The 19,321-nt window shown below is 39.6% G+C and overlaps 1 protein-coding gene across 1 annotated transcript; it reads left to right on the top strand.

Annotated features, from left to right (window-relative positions):
* Positions 1-1,735: 1,735 nt before the first annotated feature.
* On the top strand, positions 1,736-18,854 carry pitpnab (phosphatidylinositol transfer protein, alpha b). Its single transcript, XM_031754134.2, has 12 exons — positions 1,736-1,966; positions 7,819-7,849; positions 12,029-12,174; positions 13,273-13,364; positions 14,006-14,013; positions 14,519-14,593; positions 14,986-15,069; positions 15,198-15,275; positions 15,838-15,948; positions 16,779-16,901; positions 17,827-17,909; positions 18,417-18,854. The coding sequence occupies exons 1-11, from the start codon at positions 1,950-1,952 to the stop codon at positions 17,872-17,874; spliced, it is 813 nt and encodes a 270-aa protein (XP_031609994.1). The 5' UTR covers positions 1,736-1,949; the 3' UTR covers positions 17,875-17,909; positions 18,417-18,854.
* The last annotated feature ends 467 nt before the right edge of the window (positions 18,855-19,321 follow it).

Below are 19,321 nucleotides of genomic sequence, written 5' to 3'. Positions count from 1 at the left end.
TTGATTGTTCTGCAACCAGCCAGCAGGGGTCAGCATTAGGAGCATATTCCTGCACTGGAGCCAGCACCAGAGGAAGTGGGCTGGGTAGATTTCAGCTCTTAGTCCTTATAAACCCTTAATTACAGTTATGTTGCATTAGATTTGGATATACATCCTAAGATTTAAAAGTAAATAGGCTATCTTAAATATTTAAACCAAATCAAAACATAGATACAGTTCCACAAACCAGCTGACATAATTTAAGGTTTTAAATTAGCCTTTGTGCACAAAAGTGCCCAAACATTTCCAAACACTGAATAATTTTCACATCTCACTGAGAGGAGTTCTGAGCAGTTTTCTCACCAGATGTTCCCGCCATACTCTCACTAAATGTTTCCCTTAACCAGGTCTGGCAGCACTCGGCTCTGACACCTGATACTACACTCTAGCAGATGGTTGTCACTTGACACCTCAGCTCCTCTCATCACCTGCACGTCACTCACATCTGGGAACTCAGTGTAAAGAAGGCGGTGGACTCCCAGATAGATAGATAGATAGATAGATAGATAGATAGATAGATAGATAGATAGATAGATAGATAGATAGATAGATAGATAGATAGATAGATATTACAGGAGGTAAAGGCAATCCCAAAATGACACAGGAATGAGTGGATGCTGGCAGACTGTTACAGATGCGCTATAAATACAGAGGCACTCCATCGTTACATAATTTTAGACTCACATATTCGCAATCACATCCCGGTCTTCGGGATGAGGGACTGCATGGATTAGGGATCTGTAATGCCTTGCTTGAAACGTGTGGTCCGAACGCCTCCGGGGTCCTTGAGTGAATTACAGATCAGCCTGTAATTCATGTGAGTTGTCATCGAGTGGGTGTGGAAAAGGATAATCACATCAGATGCAAGGACTCTGTTGGAAAGGGTTTAGAGCTGACGCACCGTGCGTCTGTGCCAGCGGTGATCTCCGTGTCATACTCTGATGATGGTGAATAACTACGCTTCTACGTCATCGCTGTCACGATGACGCAGAGTGTTGCACACTCTTTAGAAAAACGGTTCAGTGAACCTCATTTTGCCCGAATGCCAACATGAGGGTTTTTCATTTTTGTTATTTGTTATTCGTTTTGATTTTTCATTACTATTATTATTGCGTTAAATCTACCGTATATCTTCTTTTACCGTGTCTTATGCAATTTTTGATTGGATTTATCATAATTTCATTAACTGCTTTGGGGTCTGCTGTCTTGGTTGCTAGCACAAAACACATTTCCACCCAATAAAATCAAATATGTGTTATTTTACTCACACATACGACTCGCACCTGGTGAATTTCCGCTGTTTGTGCAGTGCGCACTTACAGGACAGGGAGGAGAGCTGAATAAAGACAGGTGTGTGGGGTGGGGCATGTTGTCTTCTAGGGGCACCAGACAAAACCCTATTCAGGGGTCAGTGATGCTTTACTAGTTTGTGTGAATAAACTTGGCACGGGTCCCGCGTGATCTTTGTTAAAATATTTATTGCGACGTTTTATGGTTTTTAGTCCGCTTAAATTACCATGCAGCTGGTTTCCTGAGGGTTGACTAACTTTTGTGTTTTTTTTGTTTCAAACACTACCCTATAATTTGTTGGTGTCTGTGAGATGTGTTCTGTGGAGTTGTGGCGGCTCGGTGGCACCACCGCAGACCACTCCCATGACGAACCATCGCTTTCTGTGTGTTGTGTTCTCTGCACAGGCCTCGGTGCTCTGCGCGTAACAGCAACGCCGCTCCGCGGCCCCGATCAGGAAGTGAATTTGAAGAAAATAAGCGACTGTGGAGGTAGAATGACATAGGGAGCGGGAGGTGGAAGAGAAGCAAGCGGAGAAAGAAGCGACTAACAGAGGGAAGAATCGACCCGCTTTCTGGACCTGTATTGGGCTGTTATCCCGGGATATACTGCACACACAAAAATGCTTATAAAGGAATAGTAAGTAGGTGTGTGTGCAAGTGAGAGAGAGTGTGTGTTAGAAAAGATAACGTGTGCGCGTTTGCCTGTCTCCCCGTCTCCTTTCACACCGCTGACATTGTGGCCAGTCGCCCGACCGGGGAATTGCAATAGTGCGGCCAGGGTGATGTCGAAACCCCGCACCTGCTCGGTGTCCGTGATCATTTTTCATGCATGCAACACTCTCGCCACCCTGAAGTATTCGCGGAATAAACTGAGAGGGAAATTTAGCGGCAGCTGTAGTTGCATCAGCAGCCGGCGTGGCTGTGCCCTTCACATCCTGCATCACAAGCCATCAGCTGAAATCGGGAGGCTTTCACTGTGGTGGCGAACAGAGTAATTCCCTCCGCTGTAGTGCTAAAATGACGGATGCTCGAGAGGAGCGGTGGTGCTGAGGGAGAAATGGCTGGCGTAAGCCGCGTCGTGCCGTGCCAGCGTCCATCCCTGTTAGCCGCTGTGGCCATGTTATTGATGCGCGGTGAAGGTGAAACGACCGATGAAGCATTCCAGCATTTGCATCTAGAGGAATGGAGACAGTGAGATGGAGAATGACCCAAGGTGGATGGTTGATAAAGGAGCAGGAGCGGTGGGAGTGGGCAGGTAGAGGAGGTGGGCGCAAAGCTTGGGGGAGAAAAGGGCAAATGGCGAGGTTTTAATGCACCAGTTAGATGTTGGAGAATGTGGCTGCTGGGCCGAAAGGATGCAATGGCACAATGTGGTTTTGTGGCTTGAAATGGGAAAAAAATTAATTGACAAATTGTTTGAATGCGTTTTTGCGGGCCTCTGTGTAACTGACTGAGGCCTGCTCACTCTTAGCTGGTGGTTAAAATAAGGGTTAGGCCGATGAATGGCAGATGAACTGGGCTGATATTGTCCTTCAAATGGAGAAAACCTGCACGTTTTAATAATCATTGTCACACAGACAGGATATTGTTCCTTTTTTTCTTTGCTGGTGTCAGTGTGCAGTGTGTATATTAGGTTTTTTGTTCCAGGAAGCTGATGTACACCTGTTTAAAAAAAGACACAAAAAAGAACGATGTGTGCTTCCTTTAGGTGTTCTGTCTTTTAGTAGTTTCAATGAAATCCATCACCTTTTAAATAAAAAAATCCAAATACATTTGTGCTTTTTTCATATTTTTTATCATAAACATGTTTAATGCAATTTTGTGGCAAGGTCAGACCTGAACTGTGTGGCAGAAATATCTAAAAAATTCTGATCAGAGTCTTTCTGTCACTGGTTATTGTCTTGATTTGCCATCACATCGCTCTACATTTAATCAATAAATGGCCCAGCACAAAAAGCACAGGATCAGAGTGATGGCATGCCTAAAGATCTGAAGTGATTAGGGAGGCTCTGGGCCTCAGCAGCCAGCCTGGAAATTAATTAAATCAGTCACGATTAAATTCTAAATGTATTTACGCACTGTCAACACTCAAAGATGCTTGTACATGCACATCCACACACAGAGTTACGCACGCCAAGATACCATCATGAGGGTCAGGAGAAAAAGAACAGATCCATGTCCAGTTTCTTTAGACTCAGTGCTCCTCACCTGAACCACTGACCTACATCACTCATGATCTACTTTTCTTCAGCTTAAGCACTTTGGCAGGTGTACATGCATGTAGGACCTGCTTTAGATTTTAAAAACCTGATTAGATCAAAGGAATAGAAGCAGGAAGACGGAGGGGAAAAAGATAAAGAGGAAAAGAAGAAAAGATGAGCAATACAGGATGGGTGTTTGTTTTCTAAAGCAACAAAGTGACACCTGATCTTCCTGTCAAGACCATTAGACCAAGGAGACTTGCAGAGAGTAAGAGAAATATACACTCACCGGCCATTTTGTTAGGTACACATTGCTAGTACCAGGCTGGACTCCCCTTTTGCTGTTAGATCAAGGTGCTAGAAAATCTTCTCAGATATTTGGTCCATATGGACAAGCTAGCATCTAGGGAAAATCGATACATTAGAGTACTGCAATATTGTATCAGTACACCAAATATTTATATTTTAATACGTTACAACACTCACAGAATACAGAAACATAACATTAGCCAAGAAAACTTGCATTAAACCCACTCAACCAAAAAACCATCCAACACTGGACACTCCTATTTCAGAGCAAGCTAAATGCTCAGTCACATGAATAAAAAATAAGACAGTAATCTCTTTGTGAAAAAATTAATGGCTGCTTGGTGATTGTATTGGATTTTTTAACATCTTGTGACCAATTGCAGCTTGTGGTAACTAAATGGTTATCCAGGTGTGTAAAGTGTTGCATGATCATGTTTGATTGCAAAGAGATTGCAGAGGTTGCCTGATTGGAGGCAGCTTTTCTGCAAACAGTTGCGGTCTAACTTAGATTAACTGCAACCACTCTCAGAGAGATTGCTGAAGGTATGCAAATAGTTGCTTTCTAAATTATAAATGCAGACAGATTGCCAGCATGTTGCCATCAGTCTGAATGAATCTTTGTCAGTGAGTATAACTTGAGGGGACTCGACTCAACTGGATATCAGCTGGTTGTATTCTGGTTATTGTTCTGTAGAACATGAAGGCTGCTGAGAGCAAGTATAGTGAGTTAAAGGTGAATTTTTAAATATAAATATCAACAGATATGTGACTTTATATTATTTATCACACCTAATTGCTGTATTATCAGAATCAAATTGAATTTAGTTGCCAACTTGTCTCCATTTAATCTCAGACTGGTAGCAGACTGACTCCATCTTATGGCCGGTTTTAGTGACAGTGTTGGTGTGCTTGACAATCTCATTTTGCAGAAAAAAATAACTGAAAAGAGATAAGCTTATCTTACTGGATAAAACAGATATTGACAAGGTTTAACTCTGAGGACATAATTTGCATTTAAAAAGGTGATAAATCATGACGTATGTTATTGGGATACTCAGTGTATCGCAAAATGTTAAAAATCACAGTTATATCTTGTTGCAAGTGAAGTATTATGACAATAGTGTACTATGGGGTGTCTGGTGAGTCCAGCCTATAATAGCATCATACTGGAGATTTGTCAGATGGTCAGGTTGGCTGTGGTGTTTGAATAATGTTCAGATCGTACTCAAATGTGCTAATAAAACATCCCCCGCAACATTACACCACTCATTTGAAGCATTGGATGGATGGATCCATGCTATCATTTTGTTTACACCAAATTCTGACCATCCCATCCAAATGTTGCAGCAGAAATTGAGATTCATTAGACCAGGTAACATTTTTCCAAGCTTATATTGTCCAATTTTGATTAGCCTATGTGAATTTTTCTTAATTTGAGTGGCTGTAGCGCTTTAGTATTAGACATGAGAGACAAATAACAAATGGTTATTTGAGTTAGTGTTGCCTTCCCATCAGCTCAAAGCAGTCTGGCCATATTCCTCTGACCTCTGACATTACTACCCCCCCACCCCCACCCCACAGAGAACTGCTGCTCACTGCATATTTTCTCTTTTTCGGACTACTCTCTGTAAACCCAAGAGATGGTAGTAGGGCAAATTCCCAGTATATAGTACTTTCTGAAATACTCAGACCAGCCCCTCTGACACTAACAACAGCGCCACATTCTAACTTACTTCTTTCCCTTTTAATTTGATCTTCAACAGGTCGCCTTGAATGCGTCCACATTCTTAACTGCATCGAGTAATTGCCCTGTGCCTGGGTGATGAGATATTTGCATTAACAAACAGTTGAAGAGGTGTATCTAACAAAATGGCCAGGGAGTGTAGAACAAGCATTAAGACAACTACATTTCGGAGTTTTTTACTCCGACGGTTAGATTTTAATATTTGCCTTAGCCGCGCAGATATTTCTTTCATCATTTAAAAAGAGATGAGCAGTAATAATTTTAATGCCTCAGAAAAAAACCCCCAATGTAACTGCAAATCTTGTAAACAAAAACAGAACTTATATTGGTAAATTCAAATCTCAAATGTTGTCATTTGACTTTAGGGCCAGTCCCTGCCTTCTTTGCAGCATCTGGTCTACCGGTCAGTGTTTGGCTGGGACTCAGAGCCAGATTACACTCAGTGGCGAATGGGATGTAGGATTAAGTGAATTTGGGCATACCTCACACACTCGCAGAACAATCAACAAAGCTGCATACTGTACATGTGCATTCTGTGGTCTGGGATGCAGGAGGCGGTGCAGCATGTTTAAGCTGCTGCTTTATTGTGTGCAATGTAACAGAGCCCAGATGTTGTGTGTGTTCTTGCATGTTTGTGCAAAATGAGTTTTTGCTAAGATGTTGAATTCTGAATGTGTGTGGACATCTGTGTAACTGTTAGCGTTGATGAACTCTAAAGTTTTATTTTTCCATACACATCGATGTGCCAGAGTTCTCTAATTGTTGTGACTGTATTCATTATTCTTCATTGTAACCAATCTTTTTTTTTTTTAAATCAATATAAAATCCAAGAATGGGGTTATTTCATCAAAACAACAGTCCAAAGTTACATGCGGATTAATAAATTAGCATAAAACTATGAAGTAGATTAGTAGATTATAGAATAGATTACCATGATAAAAATAGTAGATTTCTCAGTATAATATTTGTGTAATGGTTTGCATAGTTTGTTTAATGCAACATGCTATCTCAGCACTCCTAGTTGGATGTTTTATCATTATCTTTCATATATGTCATTTTATCAATATGAGTGAAATGCAGATTTTGCAGGACAAGTTTATTGGTGATGTGTGTATGTGGCCGTGTGTTGGGCTTCTGCATTTCCCCAGTGCCTGTAGTGATACAACAGAAAAAATTAGACACAGCAGTTATTGGAAAAGGCAAAACAAAAACAGCAGATGAACCAACAAATGCCGCTTGTATGAGAGAAATCTGATGTCTGTTTATGCAAGTCAATTTGACTGTTTTCATTCACATAGCTCGTATAAACATTCAAGCATTTTTTTGTAACTAAGCAACAGCAAAAAGATCATGCATTGTTTTTTCATGGTTCAGTGGTACGAGGGTCACATTTAAATACATTAAATTTATACTAAATGGAACTTTTAATATTTTTATTTTTTCCAAATGTCTCATATCCATGCACACAAGGATAGATTTGTTAGATTTGTCATTTACTTCATCTTAAAGAATAACTTCTGAACAACACGTGTTATATGATGAATTGAAGTTTAGCTGCTGTCACACTGCACATCCAGATAAAGGCTATTATCCTTTGCTGACACGGCACAACGAAAAGGGTGTGTATTTGAGAAAAATTGGCATTCCAATAAATATTAAGCTGAATAGTTAAAGATGGCCGCTCATGCTGAGAGAGCACAGAGGAAGTTCATTTCCCGCCAAAGGCATAAGAAAACACCTTTCTGGGGATTTGTACTCAGACGAGTTCAGTGTGCTTTACAGGGGCAGTTAAAAAAAACTCAACATAGAGATTCTGACAAACTTGAATTGTTCCATTGTAGCATGAAAATAGCAAAAGATTTGACTTCACAATAGCAAAATTGTCTATTTCCTATGAGAAATCCCTATGAGGAAAGCTGTGGTGACAGTGGGGAGGAAGAACTCACTTTTAAAATAAAGAGCCCACTGGCAGAAACAGACTCAGGGGCATGTTGGAGACTTAAACTTCAACTGTTACATCACAACCAAACACATTTTGAGTTTTTAGCGCATTAAAAGAAGCATCTTAAACAGTTTAAACAGAATCATTTGGATTTTTATGTCTTTTCTTGTTCATCATATTCGGTGTGAATGGAACTGTGCTGCGTGTCTGCCCATTGTTCATACATTACAAGCATGAGTTCAGTTTTAGTGTAACGTTTTGAGTAATTTCACGTATTCTTCCCTCTTTTCCAGTCGAGTGATTCTTCCTATTTCCGTGGAAGAGGTAAGTGCTATCTCAGTATATTTCAATGTGTGTAAGTGTCTCCGTGTGTTAGCGAGATTTGCTCAAGGCTCAGCCTATGTTATCTGAATTTTTTTTTTTTTTTTTTTTAGCTCTGTTTACTCAGAAGCTGTATCATTAAAGCTCCTCTCCTTCGGATTGCTTTGTGTGTTTACATTTTTGATGCCCACATGTTCTAACACATTTTTCATATATCCACACACATCCAGCCTGCATAGGAAAATCCAGCTTAAGAGAATCTCTTATCTTAGATAGACCATTGAATCCACACAGTATTTCACTGTCCTTACACTCTGTGTCTGTGTCCATCTGTCGCGTCTTGTCATCACTTCCATTGCAGTCTGCCTGTATATTCAGGCCTGCATTGTAAATGAGTCACCTGAAACTGCTTCCATGACATCACGCTTACCCCCCACCTCCTTTTTCCTCAGCCTTTATATTTTTGGAAAATTAAAGCAGTCTAATCTACTTTTGGTAGAGACCTATGACTAATACTGCGCATTTACGACAAAATATTAAAATACATTTAAATCACTTAATCTTACTGTAGCTTAAAGCATCGGTGTGAAGCGCCAGTGCGTGCTCAGACGCTGCAGTGTGCCACATAAATGCCAGATCAGTCACGGGAATTCAAGAATTCAAATCTGAGACTTGACCAAATCTTCTGTTTCATATTTTCGTTTAAAATCAAAACCACGAAGCAGTGGAGTGAGAAATAAGTAACACTGATTTCCTCCGAAGGCGTTTTCAGATTTAAATGTTTCTTCTCTTAACTGTGTCTGTTTGTAGACATTATCTTATTATCTCCAATTATATCTCTTAATAATCAGGCAGATTTCCTCTAAAGCACAAGAAGTGGACACTGTGTCACAAACAGATGCTGAAAAAGTACTGAAAAGGAAATATTTGAGTTAAATGTGACAAACCTAATCCTAAAGACAGTTAACCAACAGTCCCTTGAATCACATCCCTCGAGCATGTCTGTTTCCTTCTCTAAATTCAGACTCTCTGAAGCAGCAGTCTTCAGTTATTTGGCATTTCACTCAGTGAAACAGGGTTTTTTTTTCAGTGAGACTGTACTGACTGTCAGAGCCTGGTGGTGGTAAAACCTCCCTGAAGAATTTTGCTGAAATTGAATTTCCTGTCTGTTAACTTCTTGCCAAGGGGCACCGTTTAAGATAAAGCTTATCAGTACTTTATTTGCATGAAAAGTAGAAAGTTCTGGCATAACTGGACAAAAACTGATCCCACAAGGCAAGGTCGAGTTATAATTGTCCAACGCTGTTACCCAGGAGGCTTTGCTGTTCCTGCATCCCGTTTTTTCAGTGGATAGCTACAGTATCCGTGCCTGTTCAGAGGGAACCGTCTCCAATGTCCATTTGGCTTTCCAGTTTTTTTGGTTTGTTAGTTTTTTTCTCAGCAGATGTGTCATTGAATAAACTCTAAGAAGCAATCATGGTCACGCTCACCGCTTATTTAGAAAATGTAATCGTTTGCATATTTCAAGAAGGTCAATTAAACCTCTGTGGCTCATTTCATCTTCTTTTTATTGCTGCTGCTGTTGCAGAGTAATCCTTTTTTCCAGATGAACAAAACCAACTTTCTGAAATCTAAAACATCTGGCAGTCACAACTCATCACTATGTTTTTGCAATGAACAGAGTGATCTGTGGGTACAGATGTGCAACCTGTCCAAAATGCAGCAGCACACCTTTTAACTGGTACTAGAAGGTTTGATTCTATTGCCCCGATCCTTGCTGACCTACATTGGCTGCCAATCAAATATCAGATTGATTTTAAGATTTTATTGCTTACATTCAAAATCGTAAATAATATTGCACCTTGCTGTTTAACTGAACTTCTCAGCCTAGGTCCCGGCTGAAAACCAGAGGTGATCGTGCCTTTGCCATTGCTGCACCCAACCTCTGGAACAGTCTTCAGGCTGATATTCGCACATCGGAATCTATTCAATCTTTTAAAACACAATTGAAAACATATTTATTTGATCTTGCATTTCTGGTTAGTTAGTGATTTATCGGTTGTACACTTTGTACTTTTATCGCATTTGTATGTAATTTTAACCAACTGTGTTACTGGGATTTTCCAGTTGATATTGATGTTGATTTTACCTAACTTTTACACTAGGAGTGAAATATTTGTCTTAACATAGTACTCCCGGGTTAATTAGTGCTTTGTTTCGTCTGGAAAAGTATTTGTACTCTACTATCATACCCATATGTGATTAATTTTATTTCATATTTTACTATTGAGAAGTACTTTGGTGTACCTCTGGTCTTTAAATGTGCTATATAAATGAAGTTGTATTGTATTGTACCTAAAGATAAGATAAGATAAGATAAGATAAGATAAGATAACTCTTTATTGTCATTGCACAGTCATACATAGTACAATAGTACAATGAAATTGGAAAACTGTCCTACGTCGGCACTACATATAACACAACACGACACGATACGACACATCACAACGCAACACAAACAACACAACACAGTATATTAACTTAGTAATAAAAAAAGAAGAAGAAGTGTATGTGTATTGCACACTGTTATTATTGCACATTAATTATTATTGCACCTTGTTATAAATATAAATATTATTATTGTTATTGTTTTAAACATTGTTACCTCCCCCCCAAAAAAGGTAACAATAGCCAATCAGGTCAGCTATTTGCATTGATTAGGGCTATTGCCCTGTTGTAAAAGCTGTCCTTGAGTCTGTTTGTCCGGGACCTCAGCAGCCTGAACCTCCTGCCAGACAGCAGCAGCTTAAACACCCGATGTCCTGGTGAATCCACCCCCCACATACTGGTCTAGTTACCTTCAGCAGAACTAGTGCTGTGAGATGAACCTAACTTATGTTTAAACATTTGGCTTCAATTCACCATCCCCGTTCATTTCATAGTTCCTGCTCTAATTATACGAGGTATCTAAAATTACTACCTAAGGCATGACTTCCCTAAGGCCTCTCACTGGACTACCAACACTAAATTTCAGAGAAGGCTCATCTTTGAGTTACATAATTTACAGAAGACAGACAAATCATTTGATAAGGGAGAAAACTGAAAGTTGTTGACTATATAAAAATGTAATATAAAGTGTAATGTTTTAATGTTAAAAAGTCCAGCTAATTTACAAGTAAATTTACTATTTACAACCTTTAGAGCCAGACAGAGGCAGGAATTTTGCTGTTGATTTACTGTATACCAACATTCACTGCCTGAAAGTGAAGTGAGATCTTGTGTACCATGCTCACTTGAGGTTCGTGGAGGGACAGGAGAGCATTAGATTACCACTTGACTCCATCGTGAGATGTTCTGTCAAGCTTAGTTATTTCTGTGCGCTATAAATGTATGTATATGTATAAAAACGTGCCGTGGCAGGAGCAGCATATTTCTTCAGCCTAAGCATGAGTTTTAGTTGAGATTACTGAAGATTGTCAAATCCTCTTTGTTCCCTGCTTGCCAGGTTTTGCTGACCGCAAGAGAAACTTGCATTGTGTGTAAACACATAATCAGCGTTTTCATCATTTGATTTTAGTGAATGACACAGAAGGGCGGGAAGTCAAACCCGCAAACGGTTGAATACAAAGAACAACTTTTATATGTCTCCTGTTAAAAGGAAAGAATACATAATAAATCAGTTTATCCCATCGTTGCGATGTTGTAAGCATGTCTGCGTTATGGTCCAGCTTTGTGCAGAGGTTATATGTGGATTAGAGGTGATTAAGAAATGAAAGAGCCATTGTCCTGCGCTTAAACAATCACATGCACACTTGGGATCAGGGAGAGGGGGATGAGATGAAGACAGAGGCGTGAGACTGAGAAGTCGTGAAAGAGAAAAACAGTCGGGTGCAACATAAAAGTAGACAGGATGAAAATAAAATGTGGAGAGCAAGCATAAGTATATGGGAGAGATTATGAGAATTCAGAAACAAGGAGAGGAATATGGAGCAATCAAGGAAAAGATCAGAAGAAAAAGATGAAATGCACATGAAAAAATACACCTGTGTTTCACTGTGAAAGCGCACTCATCTGGGTAATAATACATTGTAACTTCAGCAGAGGAAGTAGCTTTTTATTTGTCCCTTTAAGCCACGTTTTTACATCAATCCAACTATTTTTATATATTTTTGTTTTTTCCAGTACCAGGTTGGCCAGCTATACTCTGTGGCTGAGGCCAGTAAGAATGAGACGGGTGGAGGAGAAGGAGTGGAGGTGCTAAAAAATGAACCCTATGAAAAAGATGGAGAGAAGGGACAGTACACACACAAAATATACCATTTGCAGAGGTAAGTATTTGTACAACAGGTTTGCAGTTCCAGACGATGCAGAAGAAGTTCATAGAAAGTCTGCTGCATCCGATTCATTCATTTTTCTATTTCATATATTTCTAAGTCTATTATCCCGTTACTTCAAAGTCTTAATTATATTTACTTCAGCTTCATTATATAAAGCAGCAGTTAACAACAAGGACACCATCAAGAGCCCTAATAATCTGATGATCCCCTATGAGCAAACTCTTGGTGACAGTGGAGAGGAAAAATTCCCTTTTAGAAGGAAGAGCCGTCTGGAAGAACCAGACTTAGGGATCGATTGGAGGGGAAAGAGAATACATAAAACAGTAGCACAGCATAGCATGCAAAGTGGCAAATAAACACTTGGGCAGTGGAGACATAATCAGTAAATTATAGCAACACTAAGCACTTCCCACCCCAGAGAATATTTCTCGTGAATCCCAAGTGGGAGCTGGTTTCACAGGAGAGAAGCCTGATAGCTGAAGGCTCTGCTTCTTATTCTACTATAGTAAACCTGTACTCTGACACTGGGATGCTTTACTGGGATAATGTTTTACTATGAGGTCTTTAACATTTGGCATGATCATTCAGAACTTAGTTTGTTTATCCTTTAGCAGCAAAGCAAAAACAGAAGGAGAAATTTGATCTCTCATTCCAGTCCATGTTAGCACTGTGGCTGCAGTGTTTTGGATCAGCTGAAGGCTTTCCAAGAAGCTTTTAGGAAAACCTGATAGTAAGGTTAAGTTTCTGGACTGTTTGCTCACCTACAAAGATCTAATATGCTGATAGCACTCTGATGTGTGTACAGTAAGCTACCAAAAGCAGCCACGTGTAGTTTCTGCCTATCAAGGTTTTACTGCTTCTGTTGCTTTAGATCTTTATAGTTGGCATTCATATGTATTATAGCTATTTATGTTTATACTGAAAAGCTAAATCTAAAGTTTAATATAAAGGACTTGGTCAGGTAAAGGAAGGTTTTGCTGTGATGCTTAAGACCTCCAGTATGAGAACCTATAATAAAGTTAAATAACTGAAATAAAAATGCTTTAAAATTAACTAGGCTTGTTTTCTCTTCACTCCTCTGCCCTGCAGTAAAGTGCCATCATTCGTCAGAATGTTGGCTCCAGCTTCAGCTCTCAATATCCACGAGAAAGCCTGGAACGCGTACCCATACTGTCGCACAGGTACGACACACATACACTCAGAGACACTTTATACCAGCACACAAAATGCTCAAGCTCTGTGCAAACAAGTGTTTTTTTGGTAATATTCACCACATAAAATACAGATTCAGTTTGTGACATATATCAGAATCACGTGTTTTTGTAGCTCGGGGATGCCTCGCTCAGCGGATTTTATTTGTAAAAGAAATATATCTTTTTTTTTCTTTTTTTGCTTGTTTAATAGGGGTTTAAGATAACTGATTTAAATAATGGCGGTACACATTCAACCACACACTCTTGCTAACGGTGTGTCTCTGGGTCTTTGTCACCTTGAAAGAGTAGCTGAATAATTTACTGTATGCCCAGAGAGAAGAGCCGTGCAATCACTCGAGCCTTTCAGGCTGAGATCACACACAGCCTGCCAGTTGCCAGACAGCCATCTGTCATACAAACACACAGAACAGGCAAAGGCACAACCTGTACCTACACACACACACACACTGACAACTGTTGTTTAACAAGTCCTCGTGACATCTGTACATTGTCCAATACTGTTAATGCGTATTGGTGATGTTTCGTAGCGTTTTCAAATGTTCCTCAACTCAACTATTCTTGTGTTTCTCTCTGTCTGCTCCTGCACTGTCTGCCATCGGGCTCTGCAGTCATCACTGTAAGTATGCGTGTTTACTTTGGAAATCGTGTGTGTTGACACAAAAGACACCTCAAACCTTGATGCTGAGAGAGAGAGAGCGAGTTAACCTGAAAGTTGAGAAAGAAATGCGATCTATTTCAGTGGCGAAGCAGCAGGCGTAGTCAGACACCATTACTTTGTGTGTGCTTCATGTATTACTCAAGCTATGGGGACCTAAATCTGTTCACACAATGTGGAGATGTGTTTTTCTATTGGGGGGGGGGGGGGGCTGCCTATTACAGAAATCATTAAAAACGCAAGGTTAAGTTTAGAAATGTTTAATTATGATTAAGGTGATTAGGGTTACAGTAAGTTAATGTAATGTCTTCTTAAGTCCTGGATACACAGCTGCATGCGCTGGTGTGTGTGTATATGAGAACAGGAGTTAGGTGATATTTTAAGGTCCTTTGCTTGCTTGCTTACATATTTTCCTGAAGAATTACTCTTCCTGTTTCACTCAATTTTACTTGTGTTTTCTCTGCAGAATGAGTATATGAAAGATAACTTCTTGATCAAGATTGAGACATGGCACAAACCTGACATGGGACACCTTGAAAATGTAATTATTAATGGCGATAATGACCTTTGGTGCTACATGCAGCAAGTTGAATGTCCATATTTTGAGTGGAAATAATGCAGACGGCCCAAAATGGGTTGGGTTTTTTTTACAAAATGCTTATCGGTGGTGAGGTTTGTGAAAACACAACCAGCAGGTTTGTAACCTGCTGGTTATGTTTTCTCTTGTTTAGTGGTTTCCTAATCAAAATCTGCTTTATAATTCTTATTTGAAATCCAAATTGCATCCCCCTTTTGTAGGTGCTCATAATTACTGGGACGGTGCTACTATACATGCATAAATGTAAATGTTATGTTATTAAAAAGGTATTTTATTGCCTGGATAATCTTGCCTTCAGATACAATATCTAGTTGTGCTCTCTGTCTCTGTTTCAGGTACACGGTTTGGATGCAGAAACCTGGAAGAAAGTGGATGTAGTCTATATTGATATTGCAGACAGAAGCCAAGTGGAACCAAAGGTAAAAATGTCACTTTAAAATCAATGCAGAGACCATCACAGCATCTAGCTTTCATACTTACGTGTGACCTTATACATGTTGTTTATTGTGGGGCGTTTTCTTGGGGGGGTTTTGCCATTTTTCTTCAGGACTACAAGCCTGAAGAAGATCCTTGCAAGTTCAAGTCAGTGAAGACAGCACGAGGACCTCTAGGACCAGACTGGAAGGTGCAGCTTTTTGTTGTAAACATCTCAGTAGGCAGAGACACATTTTACAACCACTTTAATGTTAATCACTGATGTGCAAAATACAAAATATATTTGCACTGATACTTGTTGCTTAGCAACTATGATGTTTAGCCAGTGATGCTTGATCTGTGCAGAACAAAATTTGGTCATAATGCAGCATTATAATGTAGCCATAGCTACTTCTAAGGACACTAGGGTCCTGTCTTTTATCAGTTTTTCCTGAGTGATTTTATTCAGTTGAATGGTTTTAGAAGCCAGGGACGAGCTTTCATACAGCCCTTATTTACAGTTAGTATATATTCTAGTGGGTTTTTTATTCAATATTTTTAGTTTGAGAGCCTTTTTGTTATTGTCAAAAGGTGTTGGAGAAAATCAGGAGAAGTGATGACCTCTGGATTTCTAAAACCTTATTTATAGTCCTCAGTGTATCTTTATTGATTAAATATTAGTTGGATAGAGGCAAAGGTCCAGACATACAGATGTTATGCCTGAGGAACATTTGGTAACACAAAAAAAAATGTGTTTATTTATGTACTTGCAGAAGGAACTTCCTAACAAGAAAGACTGCCCACACATGTGTGCCTACAAGCTGGTCACTGTCAAATTCAAGTGGTGGGGCCTGCAAAATAAAGTGGAGAATTTCATTCAAAAGGTTTGTTGGGAGGTTTTTTGTTTTGTTTGCTTTTTACTTTATTATTAGTTTGACATCCAGGAAGCTACAGGTCATGGCCTGCTACTGAGGAGGGTTTATTGATAAGAAATTCATTTACATTGTTTATCCTGCGGGACATATCCTTTTTTTGCCTTCCTTGACAATATCTGTTAATGGCTGTTGCACCACGGTGTGTTATCCTTTGCACACATACAGTAAATCCTGACTGCTTGAGGTAGTAATGGAAAAAGGCACCACTCACTATCATGTCTTCACGCATGCTCATTCATCCAGGTAAATAAATCCCAAAAGATTGATTCTGTTCACCTTGATGAAGCGTTTTCAGTGGGAGGAATGGTACTCCGTGAATTGTACTTATGGCCATTGATCCATGGTCACTGATCAGTGATCAATGGTCTTTGATCAGTGGAATTTGATCAGTGGTTGTTGATCAATGGTCACAATACAATTTGCTTATTAATGATCAAGAAACTGACCTCACAGCCCATTGGTCCTTCAGTGGTACTGGTTTCAGTCATTGTGCAAATGTACTGTTTATAAGATTGAGGAAACCTGCTGTCAGCTGAGACTGAAGAAGTCACTTGAATGAGTGATGAAATGTTTCTCCCAATGAAAACTCTACATCCAGATGAACAGAATCAACCTTTTAGGACTCACTATCATGTTGCACATGTATGGTGCCAGCCTCTCCATGATAAACAGGGTAAAAGATTGGAAACAGAATGAAATTACACATCTCTTATGTTAAGAAATACAGTTCCTTTAATTAATCCATAACTTTTCTCTTTATTGTTTCTGTTGTCTCACAGCAAGAGAAGCGTTTGTTCACTAATTTTCACCGCCAGCTGTTCTGCTGGATTGACAAATGGATTGAACTGAACATGGAAGACATCCGTCGCATGGAGGAGCAGACACGTAGGGAGCTGGATGAGGTAAGCCAGGCAAGATTAAACTGAACTTGATACAGTGTATCTTTTAATGAAGCATCCATATGTTTTCTACCACATACCCACAGTTCCCTTTCCCCTACCACCTCCTGCAATTCTTCTGTGGGGACACAGAGGCGTTCTTAGAACAGCTGAGAGACATGGTCAATCCGGTCTGTCCTGGGTCTGCTGCACAGTTTTCTTCCAAATGGGAAAACACCTTGACTGTCTCTTTTTGTTGTATAGGAACTCTACATCTCTGAGTCCCTCCCAAATGACTGAAAATAACCTCAGAGCTCCTTAGTCTCTCTCGAAGGGTGATCACAGACACCCCTTAAAGCAAGCTAGTTTACGCTGCTTGTGCATTATTCTTTTGCCCACTATCAACCAGTAGATATGTAGCTTTGCAACCATCATCAAAACAACAGACCCCAGCACCCAGCTGCTCTACTGGTGCGGTACCAGATTTGCCTGTCATTCGGTCTCACTCACGAACAAGCCCAAGAGGTACTTGAACCCCTCCACTTAAGATGACACCTTACTCCCAATCTAGAGCAGGAAACCTAATCTTTTCCAACTGAAAACCATGACCTCAGACTTAAAAGTGCTTATTCCCTGCTATTTAACACTTAGTACAGACCAGGTCAAGGCCATGCCACAGTTTGATGAGGCCAACACCATGTAAACACCTTGTTATAAGTAAGGCTATGATTGTAGTCCTTTGCAGACACACACACAGACAAACTACTTCCGAGTCTGTCTGCTTGGAAGATGCAGTTGTTGCAGCAGCTGAACCTCTACATATTTCGCACATGTGTATCTGGTGGCCTTGAAATGTTGTGATTACTAGACACTCGAGGAGAGACAGATGTGTGCACAGACCTAAAGCAAACAATTAAAAATTCCTTGTGTGATTTTTCTTTTTTGTCAGATGAGAGTGAAGGACCCTGTGAAAGGAATGGTTGCTCTAGAGGACTGAGGCTGTATTGGACCGTGAATGCTGCTGCTCATCAGGTGAAATTATTTTTGCCCTTTGTGCGATCGTAAATTATGTGCCTTGATATGTTTGTTTAAATATTGGATTTTTTTTCCCAGTCTAGCTGCTCATTGTAACTTCCCAAATCCAAGGTGATGTGTTCGAATTGTTTACCTTGTTTGACCAGAAACCTTAGAGTATTTTTTTTTCTTCTCTAGTTAAGAAATGAACGAATTAGCAAAACGTTTATCTTGTTTTAAGCTACACTTTATTGTCCGAGAGTCCTTTAAATGATCTCAGATATCAGTTACAGTGTATGCACATTTTTATAAGTAACAACAAATTGCAGGCACAAGAGCAGGCAGGCTTGAAATCTGAGTACATTTGAGAAAAGCATGCAACTAAATCTACATATATATTTAGTTGCATGCTAACTAAATAGTATGTATTTAGGATGCAGCTAACTGCATGCAATTTAATTAGCATGCAATAAACAATAAAGCAGACAATGTAAGTGATGACTGTCTTTCTGTCTTCTCTTTTAGATCAGAATATCCAGACACCAGCGGATTCACATCCTCCTTTTGTCTCAACTGACGCAACATCCGACCGGCCGGTCCAAAACCCACCTCTTGCAGTCCAATTTGGTTTCAGGGACCTGGACCCAGTAAACTTCCAGTTTTCAGCTGATGTTCTCCGTCCTTCCCCCCTTTCACACTCATTTGTACTTTTGGTTTGATTTTTTAATCTAGTGTCCCCATGTTAATTGCTCTGAGGCCTCCAGTAGCAAAATTATAGATCTTGTCAGTCAGTCCTCTCTTTCTGTCTAAATTGTTCTAAACTACAGAGAATAGTGTCATTTATCTCTGCAATTTAGGATTTATTTCTATTTAAGATATCCCAGTAGTGTATATATAAAGTATATCGGAGAGTTGAATAAGTGTACTGAAGTACATATATATGTGTATATACATATAGATATATATATATATATATTAAAAAAAACAAGATTTTTAAAATGATTCAGTACATTTTGTCAGTGGATGTTTATTTTTTTCCAGATCAAGCCAAGCCGTATCTGCTCAGTGCTGTGTTGCTTGTTTGATCCTTTAATTTCTTCTTTTTTGTCATTGTATCTCCTTTTCTCCATTTGTGTCATGCAGTGTTTCCCTTTCTTATTGAAATTGATTTGCAAATCTACAAATCCCAGCTGCAAGGTCGGGATTGTGCTAAGAGTTTTGTGTTATCTCTACTATAAATCTGACCTAACAGATACGATTTTTGCCCCCCTAAATATGTTGACAAGTTCATTAGCTTTTCTGCTGCTTTGTGAATGTGTGTTTGCATATATATGTGTGTGTGTGTGTGTGTGGTTGTGGCAGGGCTTAGTGGTATGTGTCTTTGTAACATTACTAGGTCACCAAGGTTTTCAGCTGTATTTTTCATGCCT

Source organism: Oreochromis aureus, linkage group 10 (genome assembly GCF_013358895.1).
Source record: "Oreochromis aureus strain Israel breed Guangdong linkage group 10, ZZ_aureus, whole genome shotgun sequence".
NCBI lineage: Eukaryota > Metazoa > Chordata > Actinopteri > Cichliformes > Cichlidae > Oreochromis > Oreochromis aureus.
Note: the sequence above shows the minus strand (reverse complement) of the source record. Positions and strands in the feature narration are given on the sequence as shown.

Bases quoted from the DNA above. Each gene is read 5' to 3' on its own strand.
- pitpnab (XM_031754134.2), top strand. The intron at 7,850-12,028 runs GTAAGTGCTATC...TGTTTTTTCCAG, and splicing joins TTCCTATTTCCGTGGAAGAG to TACCAGGTTGGCCAGCTATA. The intron at 15,949-16,778 runs GTTTGTTGGGAG...GTTGTCTCACAG, and splicing joins TGGAGAATTTCATTCAAAAG to CAAGAGAAGCGTTTGTTCAC.